The sequence below is a fragment of the Coregonus clupeaformis genome, chromosome 20, assembly GCF_020615455.1.
Source record: "Coregonus clupeaformis isolate EN_2021a chromosome 20, ASM2061545v1, whole genome shotgun sequence".
NCBI classification, from domain to species: Eukaryota; Metazoa; Chordata; class Actinopteri; order Salmoniformes; family Salmonidae; genus Coregonus; species Coregonus clupeaformis.
Genome location: NC_059211.1, coordinates 23,239,973 through 23,257,886, shown reverse-complemented (window position 1 = coordinate 23,257,886; position 17,914 = coordinate 23,239,973). Strand labels below are relative to the sequence as shown.

General features: G+C 47.7%; 1 protein-coding gene across 5 annotated transcripts in view; it reads right to left on the bottom strand.

The window, feature by feature from the left end:
* Positions 1-16,340: 16,340 nt before the first annotated feature.
* The window catches only part of rxrgb (retinoid X receptor, gamma b), a 60,205-nt gene continuing 58,631 nt past the window's right edge, over positions 16,341-17,914 (bottom strand). For all 5 annotated transcript variants that reach the window (XM_041840640.2, XM_041840641.2, XM_041840642.2 and 2 more), the window contains exons 8-9: positions 17,320-17,425; positions 16,341-16,862 (exon numbers count right to left, since the gene is read on the bottom strand). In XM_041840640.2, the coding sequence (XP_041696574.1) occupies positions 16,715-16,862; positions 17,320-17,425 (254 nt within the window). In that variant the 3' untranslated portion in view covers positions 16,341-16,714. The remainder of the gene's footprint in view (positions 16,863-17,319; positions 17,426-17,914) is intronic.

Here is a 17,914-nt window from a genome sequence, read left to right as displayed (position 1 = left end):
TCTTGCATTTTGCCTCTTGTTTAAGGCTACTGAATAATTTAAATATAGCGTAGGCTAAAACTTGTCTTACGAAGTTAGGATACGATTGGATTATTTTGATGCAGCCTACAAACATTATTTATGGACTAATTTACATTATTAAGCAGGTTATTTTTATTTTAATTCCATGTAATCGCTATTCTCGGGAAAAGAAAACGAAACAATAATGGTAAAAAATAATAACTACATGTGTTACTTGGGCCAAAGGGGTCACATGGAAACTATCGCATATTTCCATTCTACTACAATGTGAGTATCCGATACTCAGTGTCGACAATAAAATCGTCCAAAAACGAAGCTGGAGAAATGTAGAGAAATGCCTGAATTCGATAGTTAGCCTAGAGGCAACGCTCACCGGTGGCCCGGCCGGGTGTATCACCTGCCAGCCATCCCAGAGTCCCACGGGTGGAGGTGGGACCAGGACCACGGAAGCGTTCCCAGTCACATCTCACCCACGTTCATCTTAATTCGGATGATTCTGTTCTTTATACTTTCCTCTGCTCTTTGCACTGGATATTAGTTTATATTGGACGCCTTCCTCCATCATTGAAATACAACACAGCTTCTCCATCTGAGAACTCTCGTGGGGCATTTAAGCCCTGAACAGCGCTTGACAGGCAGCCCCGTCTCCCAGGACGCGTTCAGCCCCCAAGACCAGAGACAATCGCATGCAAGGAACAACGAGCCGTCGAGACACATTCAAACAGAGCCAGAAAGCTGAAGCCTAGAGGAAACAAGGTAATATAGCTAGCATCTTTGAAAATTAAGGCAACTTTATGCTGCTATATCACTGATATTATATCAGACTGATTTGTTGTAGATAATACATATTTTTCTGTTTGTTAGCTAGCAGGGCTGCTTAGCAAGCTCACTTGGCTAGCTAGTCTTGTGATCTAGTTAGCTAGGTCGTCTTGTTAGTCTCTTTTGCACCCCAGTATCTCTATTTGCACATAATCTCTTGCACATCTAGCATTCCAGTGTTAATACTATTGTAATTATTTTTGCACTATAGCCTATTTATTGCCTTACCTCCATAACTTGCTACATTTGCACACACTGTATATATATTTTCTGTTGTATTTTTGACTTTATGTTTTTTTACCCCATATGTAACTCTGTGTTGTTTTTATTGCACTGCTTTGCTTTATCTTGGCCAGGTCGCAGTTGTAAATGAGAACCTGTTCTCAACTGGCTTACCTGGTTAAATAAAGGTGAAATACAAAATAAAAAAATAAATATGTGTTTGATGCCATTCCACTGACTCCATTCCAGACATTATCATGACCCGTCCTCACCTCAGCAGCCTCCGCTGGTAGGAAGGGTATAAGATCCTAACTGAAATGTCATTTTCACTCAAAGGCTGTACACTGTTGGCTAATAAGACAAGACCGGGTCAATCTTAGGGATCCATCAGCAGGGAATGCTGTAGTAAGAGGAATGGTGTCTCTGAGGCATAACAATACAGTAAGTCACGCATCTGATATTGTGTAACATAATGTTGTTTCAACTTAACTCCTTCGTCCTAATGGAAACATATGGGAGCCCTGCCACATAATGCTGATTTTATGAGGTCGGAGAAATGTTTACCTCTCTCAAATTCACAGTCAAAGTAGCCTCGCGTGACCCGTCCTGCACTCAGGTAATTTCAGGATGGTCTTATGAGGCTTTAGTCATAGGTCTAGACTGGAGAAATTCCCCAATGAGGAAACAGATACAGATGTGATTGTGACAAGCATGACTAATTCAGCAGAGGACCATATGTCAAAGTGGTGCATAAAATACATGATAAGTGATTTGAGCAGTTTATTTGATAGTGCTGATTAAAAGCCCTCATTGGAAGTTTATTCAGCTGTTAAACATGTGCACCAACTTGTCTAAGGAAGTTACATAGCAGTATGTATAAAGGAGAACATTAAGAGGCTCCAGAACTACAGGAAATGTATTGAGTTGTCCAGCATTCAGTCGTATTGAGTTGTCCAGCATTCAGTCGTATTGAGTTGTCCAGCATTCAGTCATATTGAGTTGTCCAGCATTCAGTGGTATTGAGTTGTCCAGCATTCAGTCGTATTGAGTATTGTTTTCTAGGTGGTAAACGTTCTGCCTGAGGGGGAGTGTCATAAGCGTCAGTGAATGCGGTGGGCGAAGTCAAACGCAGGACACAGAGCTTACTGGAAACGTACTTTACTCGAAAGTAACCAGAGTACAAACAACCTCCAAAACAGGGAGGAAAATAACCAGCACCATAAACTACTGCCGATGACGAAAACAATCACACACAACACACAATGAAAGACAGAGCGTTATATAGGGAATACAATGCAACATAATAGGGAACAGGTGTACACAATTAAGACCAAACAAGTCAAACACAGAAACATAGATCGGTAGCAGCTAGTACTCCGGGGACGACGAACGCCGAAGCCTGCCCGAGCAAGGAGGAGAGGCAGCCTCGGCTGAATCCGTGACAGTACCCACCCCCATGACGTGCGGCACCAGCCGTGCGCCGACCCCGGCCTCGGGGACGGCCAGGAGGACGCGGAGCAGGGTGAGTCAGATGATTCTGATGGAACTCCCTCAACATGGAGGGATCTAGGATGTCCCTCCTAGGGACCCAGCACCGTTCCTCCGGACCGTACCCCTCCCACTCCACGAGATACTGCAGGCCCCCCACCCGACGCCTTGAATCCAAGATGGAACGGACTGAGTACGCCGGAGCCCCCTCGATGTCCAGTGGGGGCGGAGGAACCTCTCGTACCTCAGACTCCTGGAGTGGACCAGCTACTACCGTCCTGAGGAGAGACACATGGAACGAGGGGTTAATACGGTAATTAATGGGAAGTTGTAACCTATAACAAACCTTGTTCAATCTCCTCAGGACTTTAAATGGCCCCACAAACCTCCGACCCAGCTTCCGGCAGGGCAGGCGAAGGGGCAGGTTTCGGGTCGAGAGCCGGACCCGATCTCCCGGTGCATACACCGGAGCCTCACTGCGGTGGCGATCGGCGCTCGCCTTTTGTCGCCTGATAGCTCGCTGCAGGTGGACATGCGCAGCGTTCCAGGTCTCTTCCGAGCGCCGAAACCACTCGTCCACCGCAGGAGCTTCGATCTGGCTCTGATGCCAAGGTGCCAGGACCGGCTGATAACCTAACACACACTGAAAAGGCGTAAGGTTAGTTGAGGAGTGGCGAAGTGAGTTTTGGGCTATCTCTGCCCAGGGGATATATCCCGACCACTCCCCCTGCTGGTCCTGGCAATAGGACCTCAGAAACCTACCCACATCCTGGTTCACTCTCTCCACCTGCCCATTACTCTCGGGGTGAAACCCTGAGGTAAGGCTAATCGAGACCCCCAGACGTTCCATAAACGCCCTCCAGACTCTAGAGGTGAACTGGGGACCCCGATCAGACAGTATATCCTCAGGTACCCCGTAGTGCCGGAAGACGTGTGTAAACAGGGCATCAGCAGTTTGTAGGGCTGTAGGGAGACCTGGCATAGGAATGAGATGGCAGGCCTTCGAAAATCGATCCACAACGACCAAGATCGTAGTGTTCCCCTGTGAGGGGGGAAGGTCCGTGACAAAGTTCACCGATAGATGAGACCACGGCCGTTGTGGAACGGGTAGGGGTTGTAATTTCCCTCTGGGCAGGTGTCTAGGCGCCTTACACTGGGCACACACCGAGCAGGAGGAAACATAAACCCTCACGTCCTTAGCTAAAGTGGGCCACCAGTACTTCCCACTAAGGCAGTGCACTGTCCGACCGATACCAGGATGACCAGAGGAGGGTGACGTGTGAGCCCAATATATCAATCGATCACGAACGTCGAGCGGCACGTACTTCCGACCCTCTGGACACTGGGGGGGGGGGGAGTAGGATCGGTACGTAACGCCCGCTCAATGTCCGCATCAACTTCCCACACCACCGGTGCCACCAGACAAGACTCCGGAAGTATGGGAGTGGGCTCAATGGACCTCTCCTCTGTGTCATATAGTCGGGACAGGGCGTCTGCCTTAGCGTTCTGGGAACCTGGTCTATAGGTGAGCGTAAACACAAATCGAGTGAAAAACATAGCCCACCTTGCCTGACGAGGGTTCAGCCTCCTCGCCGCCCGGATGTACTCCAGGTTACGATGGTCAGTCAAAATGAGAAAAGGGTGTTTAGCCCCCTCAAGCCAATGCCTCCACACCTTCAGGGCTTGAACCACAGCTAACAGCTCCCTGTTCCCCACATCATAATTGTGCTGGGATGAAAGCACAGGGACAGAGTTTTGGTGGCATACCCGAGCGCTGAGACAGTACAGCACCGATCCCAGCCTCGGACGCATCCACCTCAACCTGGAATGCCAAAGAGGGATCCGGATGTGCCAGCACCGGAGCCGAGGTAAACAGGTCCTTCAGATGCCTAAAAGCCCTGTCCGCCTCAGCCGACCACTGCAGACGCACCGGCCCTACCTTTAGCAGGGAGGTAATGGGAGCTGCTACCTGCCCAAAGCCCCGGATAAACCTCCGGTAGTAATTGGCAAAACCCAAGAACCGCTGCACCTCCTTCACCGTGGTTGGAGTCTGCCAATTGCGCACGGCCGAAACGCGGTCAATCTCCATCTCCACACCTGACGCGGACAACCGGTGTCCCAGGAAGGAGATGGACTCTTGGAAGAACAGACATTTCTCCGCCTTCACATACAGGTCATGCTCCAACAGTCTACCAAGCACCCGACGAACCAGGGACACATGCTCGGCTCGTGTAGCGGAGTATATTAGAATGTCATCAATATACACCACTACCCCCTGTCCATGCAAATCCCGGAAAATCTCATCCACAAACGATTGGAAGACTGAAGGAGCATTCATCAAACCGTATGGCATGACGAGGTACTCATAGTGGCCCTAGGTGGTACTAAATGCTGTCTTCCACTCATCTCCCTCCCTAATACGCACCAGGTTGTACGCGCTCCTGAGATCCAATTTTGTGAAGAATCGCGCCCCGTGTAATGACTCCGTCATACTAGCAATCAGAGGGAGTGAATAGCTGTAATTGATTGTGATCTGATTGAGACCACGGTAGTCAATGCACGGGCGTAAACCACCATCCTTCTTCTTCACAAAAAAGAAACTTGATGACGCAGGGGAAGTGGAAGGCCGTATGTAACCCTGTCTCAGAGATTCAGTGACATATGTCTCCATAGCCGCCGTTTCCTCCTGAGACAGAGGATACACATGACTTTGAGGAAGCGCAGCGCCTACTTGGAGGTTTATCGCACAATCCCCCTGTCGATGGGGTGGTAATTGAGTCGCCTTCTTTTTACAGAAGGCGAGAGCCAAATCGGCATTTTCAGGCAGAATGTGCATGGTGGGAACTTGGTTCTGACTTTCCACCGTCATTGCCCCTCCAGAAACACCTACACACCTCCCCAAGCACTGATCAGACCATCCCTCGAGAGCCCTCTGTTGCCATGAAATGTTGGGGTCATGAGAAGTTAACCAGGGAAGCCCCAACACCACGGGAAACGCAGGAGACAATCTAATCTAATTACAGTGGGGTAAAAAGTATTTAGTCAGCCACCAATTGTGCAAGTTCTCCCACTTAAAAAGATGAGAAAGGCCTGTAATTTTCATCATAGGTACACGTCAACTATGACAGACAAATTGAGAAAAAAAATCCAGAAAATCACATTGTAGGATTTTTTATGAATTTATTTGCAAATTATGGTGGAAAATAAGTATTTGGTCACCTACAAACAAGCAAGATTTCTGGCTCTCACAGACCTGTAACTTCTTCTTTAAGAGGCTCCTCTGTCCTCCACTCGTTACCTGTATTAATGGCACCTGTTTGAACTTGTTATCAGTATAAAAGACACCTGTCCACAACCTCAAACAGTCACTCTCCAAACTCCACTATGGCCAAGACCAAAGAGCTGTCAAAGGACACCAGAAACAAAATTGTAGACCTGCACCAGGCTGGGAAGACTGAATCTGCAATAGGTAAGCAGCTTGGTTTGAAGAAATCAACTGTGGGAGCAATTATTAGGAAATGGAAGACATACAAGACCACTGATAATCTCCCTCGATCTGGGGCTCCACACAAGATCTCACCCTGTGGGTTCAAAATGATCACAAGAACGGTGAGCAAAAATCCCAGAACCACACGGGGGGACCTAGTGAATGACCTGCAGAGAGCTGGGACCAAAGTAACAAAGCCTACCATCAGTAACACACTACGCCGCCAGGGACTCAAATCCTGCAGTGCCAGACGTGTCACCCTGCTTAAGCCAGTACATGTCCAGGCCCGTCTGAAGTTTGCTAGAGTGCATTTGGATGATCCAGAAGAGGATTGGGAGAATGTCATATGGTCAGATGAAACCAAAATAGAACTTTTTGGTAAAAACTCAACTCGTCGTGTTTGGAGGACAAAGAATGCTGAGTTGCATCCAAAGAACACCATACCTACTGTGAAGCATGGGGGTGGAAACATCATGCTTTGGGGCTGTTTTTCTGCAAAGGGACCAGGACGACTGATCTGTGTAAAGGAAAGAATGAATGGGGCCATGTATCGTGAGATTTTGAGTGTAAACCTCCTTCCATCAGCAAGGGCATTGAAGATGAAACGTGGCTGGGTCTTTCAGCATGACAATGATCCCAAACACACCGCCCGGGCAACGAAGGAGTGGCTTCGTAAGAAGCATTTCAAGGTCCTGGAGTGGCCTAGCCAGTCTCCAGATCTCAACCCCATAGAAAATCTTTAGAGGGAGTTGAAAGTCTGTGTTGCCCAGCAACAGCCCCAAAACATCACTGCTCTAGAGGAGATCTGCATTGAGGAATGGGCCAAAATACCAGCAACAGTGTGTGAAAACCTTGTGAAGACTTACAGAAAACGTTTGACCTGTGTCATTGCCAACAAAGGGTATATAACAAAGTATTGAGAAACTTTTGTTATTGACCAAATACTTATTTTCCACCATCATTTGCAAATACATTCATTAAAAATCCTACAATGTGATTTTCTGGAATTTTTTTTCTCATTTTGTCTGTCATAGTTGACGTGTACCTATGATGAAAATTACAGGCCTCTCTCATCTTTTTACGTGGGAGAACTTGCACAATTGGTGGCTGACTAAATACTTTTTTCCCCCACTGTATCTCCTCATGGCCCTCCTGCGTTTTCATCCTGAGAGGCGCTGTGACCTCCCTAATCAACCCTGACCCCAAGGGGCGACTATCTAGGGCATGTATTGGGAAGGGCACATCAACTGGAACAATAGGAATCCCTAACTTATAGGTAAACTGACGATCGATAAAATTCCCAGCTGCGCCTCAATCGACTAGCGCCTTATGCTGGGAATGAGGAGAAACCTCGGGAAACACAACATTAATACACATATGCGCAACAGGGAGCTCTGGGTGAGTTGGGTGCCTACTCACCTGGAATGGCTCATCAGTGCGCTGCCTACCGCCTCGACTCCTGGGAGACCCTCCCCAGCACCGACCAGCAGTGTGTCCTCTGCGGCCACAGTTGGTGCAGGGGACGGCCCCTCTCCTGGTCTCCCTCATACCAGCACCTCCGAGCTCCATAGGGGTCGGCTCGGAAGTGCTGGGGGAGGAATGGACGGCCCCGGATCCAGACGTCCGCGGGTAGCCAACAGGGTATCCAGGCGAATCGACATGTCCACCAGTTGGTCCAGGCTTAGGTTGGTGTCCCTGCAGGCCAATTCCCGATGCACGTCCTCCCTCAAGCTACATCGGTAGTGGTCGATGAGGGCCCTCTCATTCCATCCCGCGTTGGCAGCCAGCATCCGGAAGTCCAGTGCGAACTCCTGCGCGCTCCTCCTCCCCTGTCTGAGGTGGAATAGACGCTCACCCGCCACTTCTGGTGGATGATCGAATACCGCCCTAAAGCGGCGGGTGAACTCCGCATAGTTGACAGTAGCGGCGTCTATTCCCCCCCCCACTCGGCGTTGGCCCACTCCAGCGCCTTGCCGGACAGACAGGAGATGAGGGCGGACACGCTCTCGTATCCCGAGGGTACCGGGTCGATGGTTGCCAGGTAGAGTTCGACCTGGAGCAGGAAACCCTGACACCCGGCAGCTGTGCCATCATAAGCGCTCGGGAGCGAGAGCCGAGTCCCACTGGACCCCGGAGGTGAAACGATGGGTATCGATGATGGTGGTGGTGTTATCGGAGGAGGTGTAGGCAGACCTCCTCTCTCCCATCGCTCCATGGTGCTCACTACACGGTCCATGGCGGTGCCGAGAGCCTGGATCATATTTTTACATTTTTACATTTTAGTAATTTAGCAGACGCTCTTATCCAGAGCGACTTACAGTTAGTGAATACATATTTATTTTTATTTTTATACTGGCCCCCCGTGGGAATCGAACCCACAACCCTGGCGTTGCAAACGCCATGCTCTATCAACTGAGCTACATCCCTGCCGGCCATTCCCTCCCCTACCCTGGACGACGCTGGGCCAATTGTGCGCCGCCCATGAGTCTCCCGGTCGCGGCCGGCTGCGACAGAGCCTGGATTCGAACCAGGATCTCTAGTGGCACAGTTAGCACTGCGATGCGGCGCCTTAGACCACTGCGCCACTCAGGAGGCAAGGCTGCTTGTTGTTGCACGCGTTCTTCCATTGATCCTGCTGGCACCGCTGCTCCTGCTGACTCCATGTTACTGGTGTGTGATTCTGTCATAAGCGTCAGTGAATGCGGTGGGCGAAGTCAAACGCAGGACACAGAGCTTACTGGAAACGTACTTTACTCGAAAGTAACCAGAGTACAAACAACCTCCAAAACAGGGAGGAAAATAACCCGCACCATAAACTACTGCCGATGACGAAAACAATCACACACAACACACAATGAAAGACAGAGGGTTATATAGGGAATACAATGCAACATAATAGGGAACAGGTGTACACAATTAAGACCAAACAAGTCAAACACAGAAACATAGATCGGTAGCAGCTAGTACTCCGGGGACGACGAACCCCCGAAGACTGCCCGAGCAAGGAGGAGGGGCAGCCTCGGCTGAATCCGTGACAGGGAGGGGCCTGAGGGGGAGCAGAGGGGTGAGAGGTAAACGTTCTGCCCTTTGGGGGAGGGGTCCAGAATGGGAGCAGAGGGGTAAACGTTCTGCCCTTTGGGGGAGGGGTCCAGAATGGGAGCAGAGGGGTAAACGTTCTGCCCTTTGGGGGAGGGGTCCAGAATGAGAGCAGAGGGGTAAACGTTCTGCCCTTTGGGGGAGGGGTCCAGAATGGGAGCAGAGGGGTAAACGTTCTGCCCTTTGGGGGAGGGGTCCAGAATGGGAGCAGAGGGGTAAACGTTCTGCCCTTTGGGGGGAGGGGTCCAGAATGAGAGCAGAGGGGTAAACGTTCTGCCCTTTGGGGGAGGGGTCCAGAATGGGAGCAGAGAGGTAAACGTTCTGCCCTTTGGGGGAGGGGTCCAGAATGGGAGCAGAGGGGTAAACGTTCTGCCCTTTGGGGGAGGGGTCCGGAATGGGAGCAGAGGGGTAAACGTTCTGCCCTTTGGGGGAGGGGTCCAGAATGGGAGCAGAGGGGTAAACGTTCTGCCCTTTGGGGGAGGGGTCCAGAATGAGAGCAGAGGGGTAAACGTTCTGCCCTTTGGGGGAGGGGTCCAGAATGGGAGCAGAGGGGTGAGAGGTAAACGTTCTGCCCTTTGGGGGAGGGGTCCAGAATGAGAGCAGAGGGGTAAACGTTCTGCCCTTTGGGGGAGGGGTCCAGAATGAGAGCAGAGGGGTAAACGTTCTGCCCTTTGGGGGAGGGGTCCAGAATGAGAGCAGAGGGGTAAACGTTCTGCCCTTTGGGGGAGGGGTCCAGAATGGGAGCAGAGAGGTAAACGTTCTGCCCTTTGGGGGAGGGGTCCAGAATGGGAGCAGAGGGGTAAACGTTCTGCCCTTTGGGGGAGGGGTCCAGAATGGGAGCAGACGGGTGAGTGACCCCTTCAGACTAGCGGAACTTGACTTTTGGCAGGACCCATAAATGGATAAACAATTTGACATTTATTTGTGTTAAAGTTGATGTGTTTCCATTCTTGTTCATATTTGGCATTTCATCCACTAGAACGCGAAGGCGGAGTCTGTGGAGGAAGAGGAAGAGGAAAGCCACTTCTCCAGTCTGCACAGGTCTGCCAATGACATTACTTCCCGTCTGGCACCCTGCAGCGCCCCAGTCAAGGGGGGGGGAGGGGACAGACGGGAAGTAATGTCATTGGCAGACCTGTGACATACACAAAAAAAAATGTTTATGCACGCATGACTGTAAGTCGCTTTGGATAAAAGCGTCTGCTAAATGGCATATTATTATTATTATAACGCAGGCGGTAGAGAAGGGGGAACGACTAGTCACCCTGAGAGAGCAGAGAAGACAAGATGCTGGAAAACAACTGCATTAGGGCAGAGGGTTTTTATATCAGTTTTATACAGAGCAGAGCAGTTGTATTTTTAAGTGAACATGGCCGGCAATGGTTTTTGACCATTTATTTTCCATTAAACGAAATACAGACAATAAGGACAATGACGAGACAACCATAAAAAAAAACGGACCATTTTGTGAGGTGAAGAAACCTCTCTTTCTAGAAGCATGAAAACAATCTATTAGAATCCTATCCTATCCCTTATGTCCTGTTGTGCTTCTCTTCAGGTTTATGTCCTAGCCCCAAACCAGACACCTTGAGGACTTCCTGCTTTAGCTGTGGGGAGATCAATGTCCTAGCCCCAAACCCAGACCACCCTGAGGACTTCCTGCTTTAGCTGTGGGGAGATCAATGTCCTAGCCCCAAACCAGACCACCCTGAGGACTTCCTGCTTTAGCTGTGGGAAGATCAATGTCCTAGCCCCAAACCCAGACCACCCTGAGGACTTCCTGCTTTAGCTGTGTGGAGATCAATGTCCTAGCCCCAAACCCAGACCACCCTGAGGACTTCCTGCTTTAGCTGTGTGGAGATCAATGTCCTAGCCCCAAACCAGACACCCTGAGGACTCCCTGCTTTAGCTGTGGGGAGATCAATGTCCTAGCCCCAAACCAGACCACCCTGAGGACTTCCTGCTTTAGCTGTGGGGAGATCAATGTCCTAGCCCCAAACCAGACACCCTGAGGACTTCCTGCTTTAGCTGTGGGGGAGATCAATGTCCTAGCCCCAAACCAGACACCCTGAGGACTTCCTGCTTTAGCTGTGGGGAGATCAATGTCCTAGCCCCAAACCAGACCACCCTGAGGACTTCCTGCTTTAGCTGTGGGGGAGATCAATGTCCTAGCCCCAAACCAGACCACCCTGAGGACTTCCTGCTTTAGCTGTGGGAAGATCAATGTCCCTAGCCCCAAACCCAGACCACCCTGAGGACTTCCTGCTTTAGCTGTGTGGAGATCAATGTCCTAGCCCCAAACCAGACCACCCTGAGGACTTCCTGCTTTAGCTGTGGGGGAGATCAATGTCCTAGCCCCAAACCAGACACCCTGAGGACTCCCTGCTTTAGCTGTGGGGAGATCAATGTCCTAGCCCCAAACCAGACCACCCTGAGGACTTCCTGCTTTAGCTGTGGGGAGATCAATGTCCTAGCCCCAAACCAGACACCCTGAGGACTTCCTGCTTTAGCTGTGGGGAGATCAATGTCCTAGCCCCAAACCAGACACCCTGAGGACTTCCTGCTTTAGCTGTGGGGAGATCAATGTCCTAGCCCCAAACCAGACCACCCTGAGGACTTCCTGCTTTAGCTGTGGGAAGATCAATGTCCTAGCCCCAAACCCAGACCACCCTGAGGACTTCCTGCTTTAGCTGTGTGGAGATCAATGTCCTAGCCCCAAACCAGACCACCCTGAGGACTTCCTGCTTTAGCTGTGGGGAGATCAATGTCCTAGCCCCAAACCAGACACCCTGAGGACTCCCTGCTTTAGCTGTGGGGAGATCAATGTCCTAGCCCCAAACCAGACCACCCTGAGGACTTCCTGCTTTAGCTGTGGGGAGATCAATGTCCTAGCCCCAAACCAGACACCCTGAGGACTTCCTGCTTTAGCTGTGGGGAGATCAATGTCCTAGCCCCAAACCAGACACCCAGAGGACTTCCTGCTTTAGCTGTGGGGAGATCAGTTCTCTTACCAAGACTACAAAGGATTCCCCGTTTACATTTGTCTCCTGGTGAACTGGGTTGCACTTTATTATTATTATTTAAGCACTGTTGTTTGTATTTTGCTATTCCAACACACTGGTTCTGGTGTACACGTTGGTGTTATTTCTCCTACCGGCTTGTGTTCTGATAGAAGCACTGTGGAGGCAACGTTGAATTAGACCTGTGACAATAAATGCACTGTTGAAGATTATGGCTCGTCTCGTCTTACTATGTTCTCCTATTAAGGACACGACAGACCAACACCAACGTCGACCTTGCACAGCGGTTACACAGCCTCAGACCACAGAATATTGGCAGTCATTTTCTGTTAATTTCCCAACGATTCTACATGTTGAATGGCCACAGTTCGTCGACACCCAGCAGGTGATCTACTGCGCACGGCTGACGTTCCTGTTTGTCTGTTTTGTCCTTTACACACCAGTTATAGTTAGATGTGTTCTATATGATGTCCCACAGTGGTGACTTCATAGATGTACAGCTGCAGACTCTGAACATTCAGGTCACTCACCAGGGCTGTGTTTACACAGGCAGCCTAATTCTGATCTTTTGCCCACTTTTTGGTCTTTTGACCAATCAGATCTTTTGCCAATAATTGGGCAAAAAATATATATTGGGCTGCCTGTGTAAACGCTGCCTAAGTACATGAAAAATGTACACTAATCCGGCACAATGAAGGGTGCAATAAAAGGGTGCTAGCGAAGGGTGCTAGCGAAGTGTGTCCATGAACAGAACATTCAGTTGTTTTTTTTGTACAGCACACGTGCGGGACGTCGCCATGCCTCTATAAATGACATGTCTGAATCTGGTCCCAAGTAAATAACTGTCAAAGACGATGGTGAGTATAAGTGGGGGTATTTCCATGTGCTCTGAGCAGATATTTAGCGCATGATAATCATGAATGAGATGAGGCCCCTTTAGGACCATCTTGTATGTGAGGCTGATTACTATCTGATTCATCAAAACAAGAGCAACAATATTTGCAAAGTACAAATTAATTGTTTTCAGTAATATCAAATTACTTATTTCCAGTTGAAGTACAGCAGCTCAACGAAAAAAGACAGTGGACTAGAAGCTTCACAGGAGACTGAAAGAAAGCTGGGGTATGTTAAAGTGAAACAACATGCAGAATAGAATGAGAATGTACAACGTGGACAAACCATCTATTATTCAATAGGGTGGCATCATATGAGTTACTCTATGCATTACATTTCTATCTGCAACATTCTGAAAGATGCTTGAAGAAGAGCATACTCCCTACAGTAGTACATTGTGCTTGTTCTAGAGGGACGACTTAAACTAGGCTTTTCACAAATGATTTAATCTACAAAACTCCTCAACTCCCAAACACCTGGGCAAGAACTGATCCATGTCATACAAAGGTTAAGACATCTGAGAGGTGCCTAGCTCAGAAGGAGCACCATCAACACGCAGATTTACATTTTAGTATTACGGTTCAGGATCAGTATGGGTTGCTATGGCATCCTTCTACTAGTACGTAAACAATCAGGCAATGAGTATGTACATCTGAAACGACACTCTATTCCCACTACTTCTAGCCAGGACTAGCAGTGTACTATAGAGGGAATAGAGTCATTTTAAGACACACACCCTTTATGTGATACGTTTGTTCCATGATATAAACAGTGAAATATAAAAAAGAAGTGTCTTGTGATAGAAAGGGTTGGCAAATTAATTCCAAACGAACCGATAACTCGTCCTTCCCATTCACAATTGGAGACATGAGATTTCTTCATCAACATCATCACTTAATCAACAATGGACTGGACTGGACTGGACTGATTCAAGTAAAATAAACCAGTCCTTCTTAAGAAATTAAGACAAAATCTAAATTTGCAGGAGCTGAAAGAAATCTGAACCCCAGGCTGAGCACTGTAGATGAGCTCTGGCTTTGGGTATGGAGTGACTGAAGGGACAAAATGCACACAGTTACACCCAGGAAGAGAGATATGGGACATACAGATCATACACTGCAAAACCTCAATAATACTACACTATCTTCTTTTCATTAAAGACCCTATAGAGGGATTAAGAATGACACAGTATGCAATAGTTTAATATGCATGCAGTCTGTCCATTCTAATCTTCATAAAGGACGTGGGAAACCAATCTCGCACACAAAAGCAACAGCGTAGAACAGAGCAGTGAGACATACAATGAAAGGGAGAAGGGAAATAGATACCATAGTCTCGTAAAGTCTATTGATTGTAAAGAACATCGAGGTTTCCATCCTCTGGACAGAGTGCGTCTGTTAGGAGAGACATTCAAATAAAAAAGGAAAAGGGTTAGGTTGAGCCCAGAGAGAGGTTGAGCCCAGAGAGAGGTTGAGCCCAGAGAGAGGTTGAGCCCAGAGAGGGGTTGAGCCCAGAGAGAGGTTGAGCCCAGAGAGAGGTTGAGCCCAGAGAGAGGTTGAGCCCAGAGAGAGGTTGAGCCTAGAGAGAGGTTGAGCCCAGAGAGAGGTTGAGCCCAGAGAGAGGTTGAGCCCAGAGAGAGGTTGAGCCCAGAGAGAGGTTGAGCCCAGAGAGAGAGGTTGAGGAGGGGCTATAGGTGGACTTTCCTTCTGAGGGGCCTGCAGCATGTTTAGGTTGGGCAGGTTGCCTGTGCAGACTGGGCTGCCTGCGTTGTCTGTGTTGTTGTCTGTGCCTCTATGGCAGCCGCTGGGCTCACAGCACACTGGCTGTCTGTTGCTGGCCACTACAGTCATGCTGCCTAGAGACCTGGCTAGTCTGGAGTGGCAAAGGGAGCTGGCAGAGAGGAGGGAAGGGGTTCATTGTCAACAAGGAACCATGAATGGTAGAATCTTGATTTATGAGCGTCTGAGGCTGCCATTGAATCTGATCAGCCAGGCAGGAATAGAGCTCACCCACTGGATCATATGCATCAGCCTATAAGGCACTTTGACTGCAAGGAGATTTGCTCATGAAACATCCTAAAAGGCAGCATCTAAACATATCAGCTTCTGAGGCTGCTACTGAATCTGATCAAGCTCTGAGGCTGAAAGCTAATCTGATCAGCCTGTCAGGAATGGAGCTCTGTACATTTAAATATTATCCACAAAACATGAAGTGTCCCTTATAATTATAAGCATATCAGTTACGCAAGATAACAACTATCATAGATAACTAGCTAGCTTGCTAGCTAACAAGACTGCCTAGCTAACTAACCAGCTAGCTCACAAGACTACCCAGCTAGCTAACTCACAAGACTAGCTAGCCAAGTGAGCTTGTTGGCAGCCCTGGCAGCAAGCTAGCTAACAAACACAAAAAGATTGCTCATCTACAACAAATCAGTCTAATATAATATCAGTGATTTATCAGTATAAAGTTGCCTTAATTTTGAAAGATGCTAGCTATATTACCTTGTTTCCTCTAGGCTTCAGCTTTCTGGCTCTGGTTGAATGTGGCTCGACGGCTCGTTGTTCCTTGCATGCGATTGTCTCTGGTCTTGGGGGCTGAACGCGTCCTGGGAGACGGGGCTGCCTGTCAGGCGCTGTTCAGGGCTTAAATGCCCCACGAGCGCTGAGAACTCCATAGAGTAGAGCTACTCACCACCTCTAGTGGCTCATTGAGGAAACAAGACATTCAGGCGCAGTAGTGTACTACCGATGGTCCATGAAAGGTATCACCTGGATAGGCTATCAGCCTCCCTGGGTAAAGCTACATTTATTGATCTAAAAACACATAGTCAGTTCCAAAATTATTAGTACCCTTGATAAAGATGAGCAAAAAAAAACTGGTATAAAATAAATACAAAGCTATATTATTATATGCAAAATATATATATATATACAGTGGGGGAAAAAAGTATTTAGTCAGCCACCAATTGTGCAAGTTCTCCCACTTAAAAAGATAGAGAGGCCTGTAATTTTCATCATAGGTACACGTCAACTATGACAGACAAAATTAGGGGAAAAAAATCCAGAAAATCACATTGTAGGATTTTTCATGAATTTATTTGCAAATTATGGTGGAAAATAAGTATTTGGTCACCTACAAATAGTAGGTGATAGTCTTTTTTGCTCATCTTTATCAAGGGTGCCAATAATGTTGGACTTGACTCTACATGAATATGTGATATACAACACCGCTAAGTCTGTTTAATCATTAAGGCATGAGAAACATCATAAACAAAACTATTCAAAAAATCATAATTTTAAATAATTTTATTCTGGAAGAATTCTAAAATGCATTTGGGATGGTTTCGGTTTTATACAATTCATCTTTGAATAAAATATTATTTTCAATATTGCTTTGGGTTGCTTTTAAAATGGATACCTGAAATTATATATTTAGAAAAAAATATTTTTAAATTTTTATTATAATGTGTTTTAACCGTGTATTTTTTACACCCCACTCCACTCCCTTAAACCGGCCCTCCTCATACCCCCCAAAAATACAAATTGTTGACATTAATAATAATTTGTGCTTTGTACAAAATATGTCTGTTTTACAACTTGAATCAAGTTTCATCTTCATATCAATTACATTGTGGGAGTATATACAGAGGGAAGTGGGACTCGTGTCATGTGATTTGGTGTGGCGCTTCGAGCATCTCCATGAGGAAGGTGTCTATGGGTGTGTCTCCTATCAGCTTGAAGAAGAACAGGTGCTCCAGACACTTGAGGCCTATGGAGCGCAGGGCGGGGAGACGCAGCAACAGTTTAGCAAACCTAGGAGGAGGGAGGGTCACAAGAAACAAAAGATTAAACCTGGCTATGACCATGTCATAATACTCGTTCATTGTTCATTGTCCTCTTCTCAAGGAATGTCTCACTTTCCTGTGAGAGTGCCCAATAGGTGTTCACAATATTAAAGGAAAACAATTTATTTAAAAGAAATTGTCAATTCCAATAGGAGACTAAGGCAGTGATCAGATTGTATTGGGATGTGTCCGGTCTGTAGCAGCGTTGGGGTCAATTCTAATTGAAATCAGTAAATTTAGGAAGTGATTTGAATTTGAAAAAGTTTGACATAAATAGCTTCTCCTTTTACAGCTTATTGAGAAGTCATTGAAAATAGATGCCCCCTTTTTAATTATTTAATTAGAATGTCAGTTTACTTCTTGAATTGACTGACATCAATTCGAATTGACCCCAACCCTGTCTGTATGAGCTGTGAATACTGTACCTGCCGGGCTGGTCTGGGTACTTGGCTTTGGTGTAGGACTCCAGCGAGGCGTAGACCTTCTCCCTCAGCCCTTCCACCTCTGGTGGATTCGACAGGCCTTTTGCATCTGCAACAACAGAACATTTACAGTCAGTCTGATTCCTTTATAAATTCACCTTCGCCCAGAAACGGACTGGCCATAGGGCAGTTCGGGCAAATGCCAGATGGGCTGGTCCATGTTTAGACCAATGGGCCGGTCTAAATTTTGATTTTTTGCACAGAATTATCATTATTTGGCTAATAATGAGGGCCTCTAGTAAAAACTGACTACTTACACAAAGTACTAGTCACTCACACCAGAACATTAAGATACAGTCATGCTTCCCGATGACCCATCACACCGACACCAACATTCCAATGAGCCATAGTAATCTATTGTGGCCTCCTTTATCATGGTCACGTCCGCTAACATGAAGACTGCCCGGCAACAGGCCACAAGGTCATGTCCAACCATCTCTGACTGCAACAATACATCAACAACCACATTCCTTCCCTCATACGCCACACAGAGAACACAGAAAAAGGAAGTCATTTAAATAACAAACCAGTATCATAA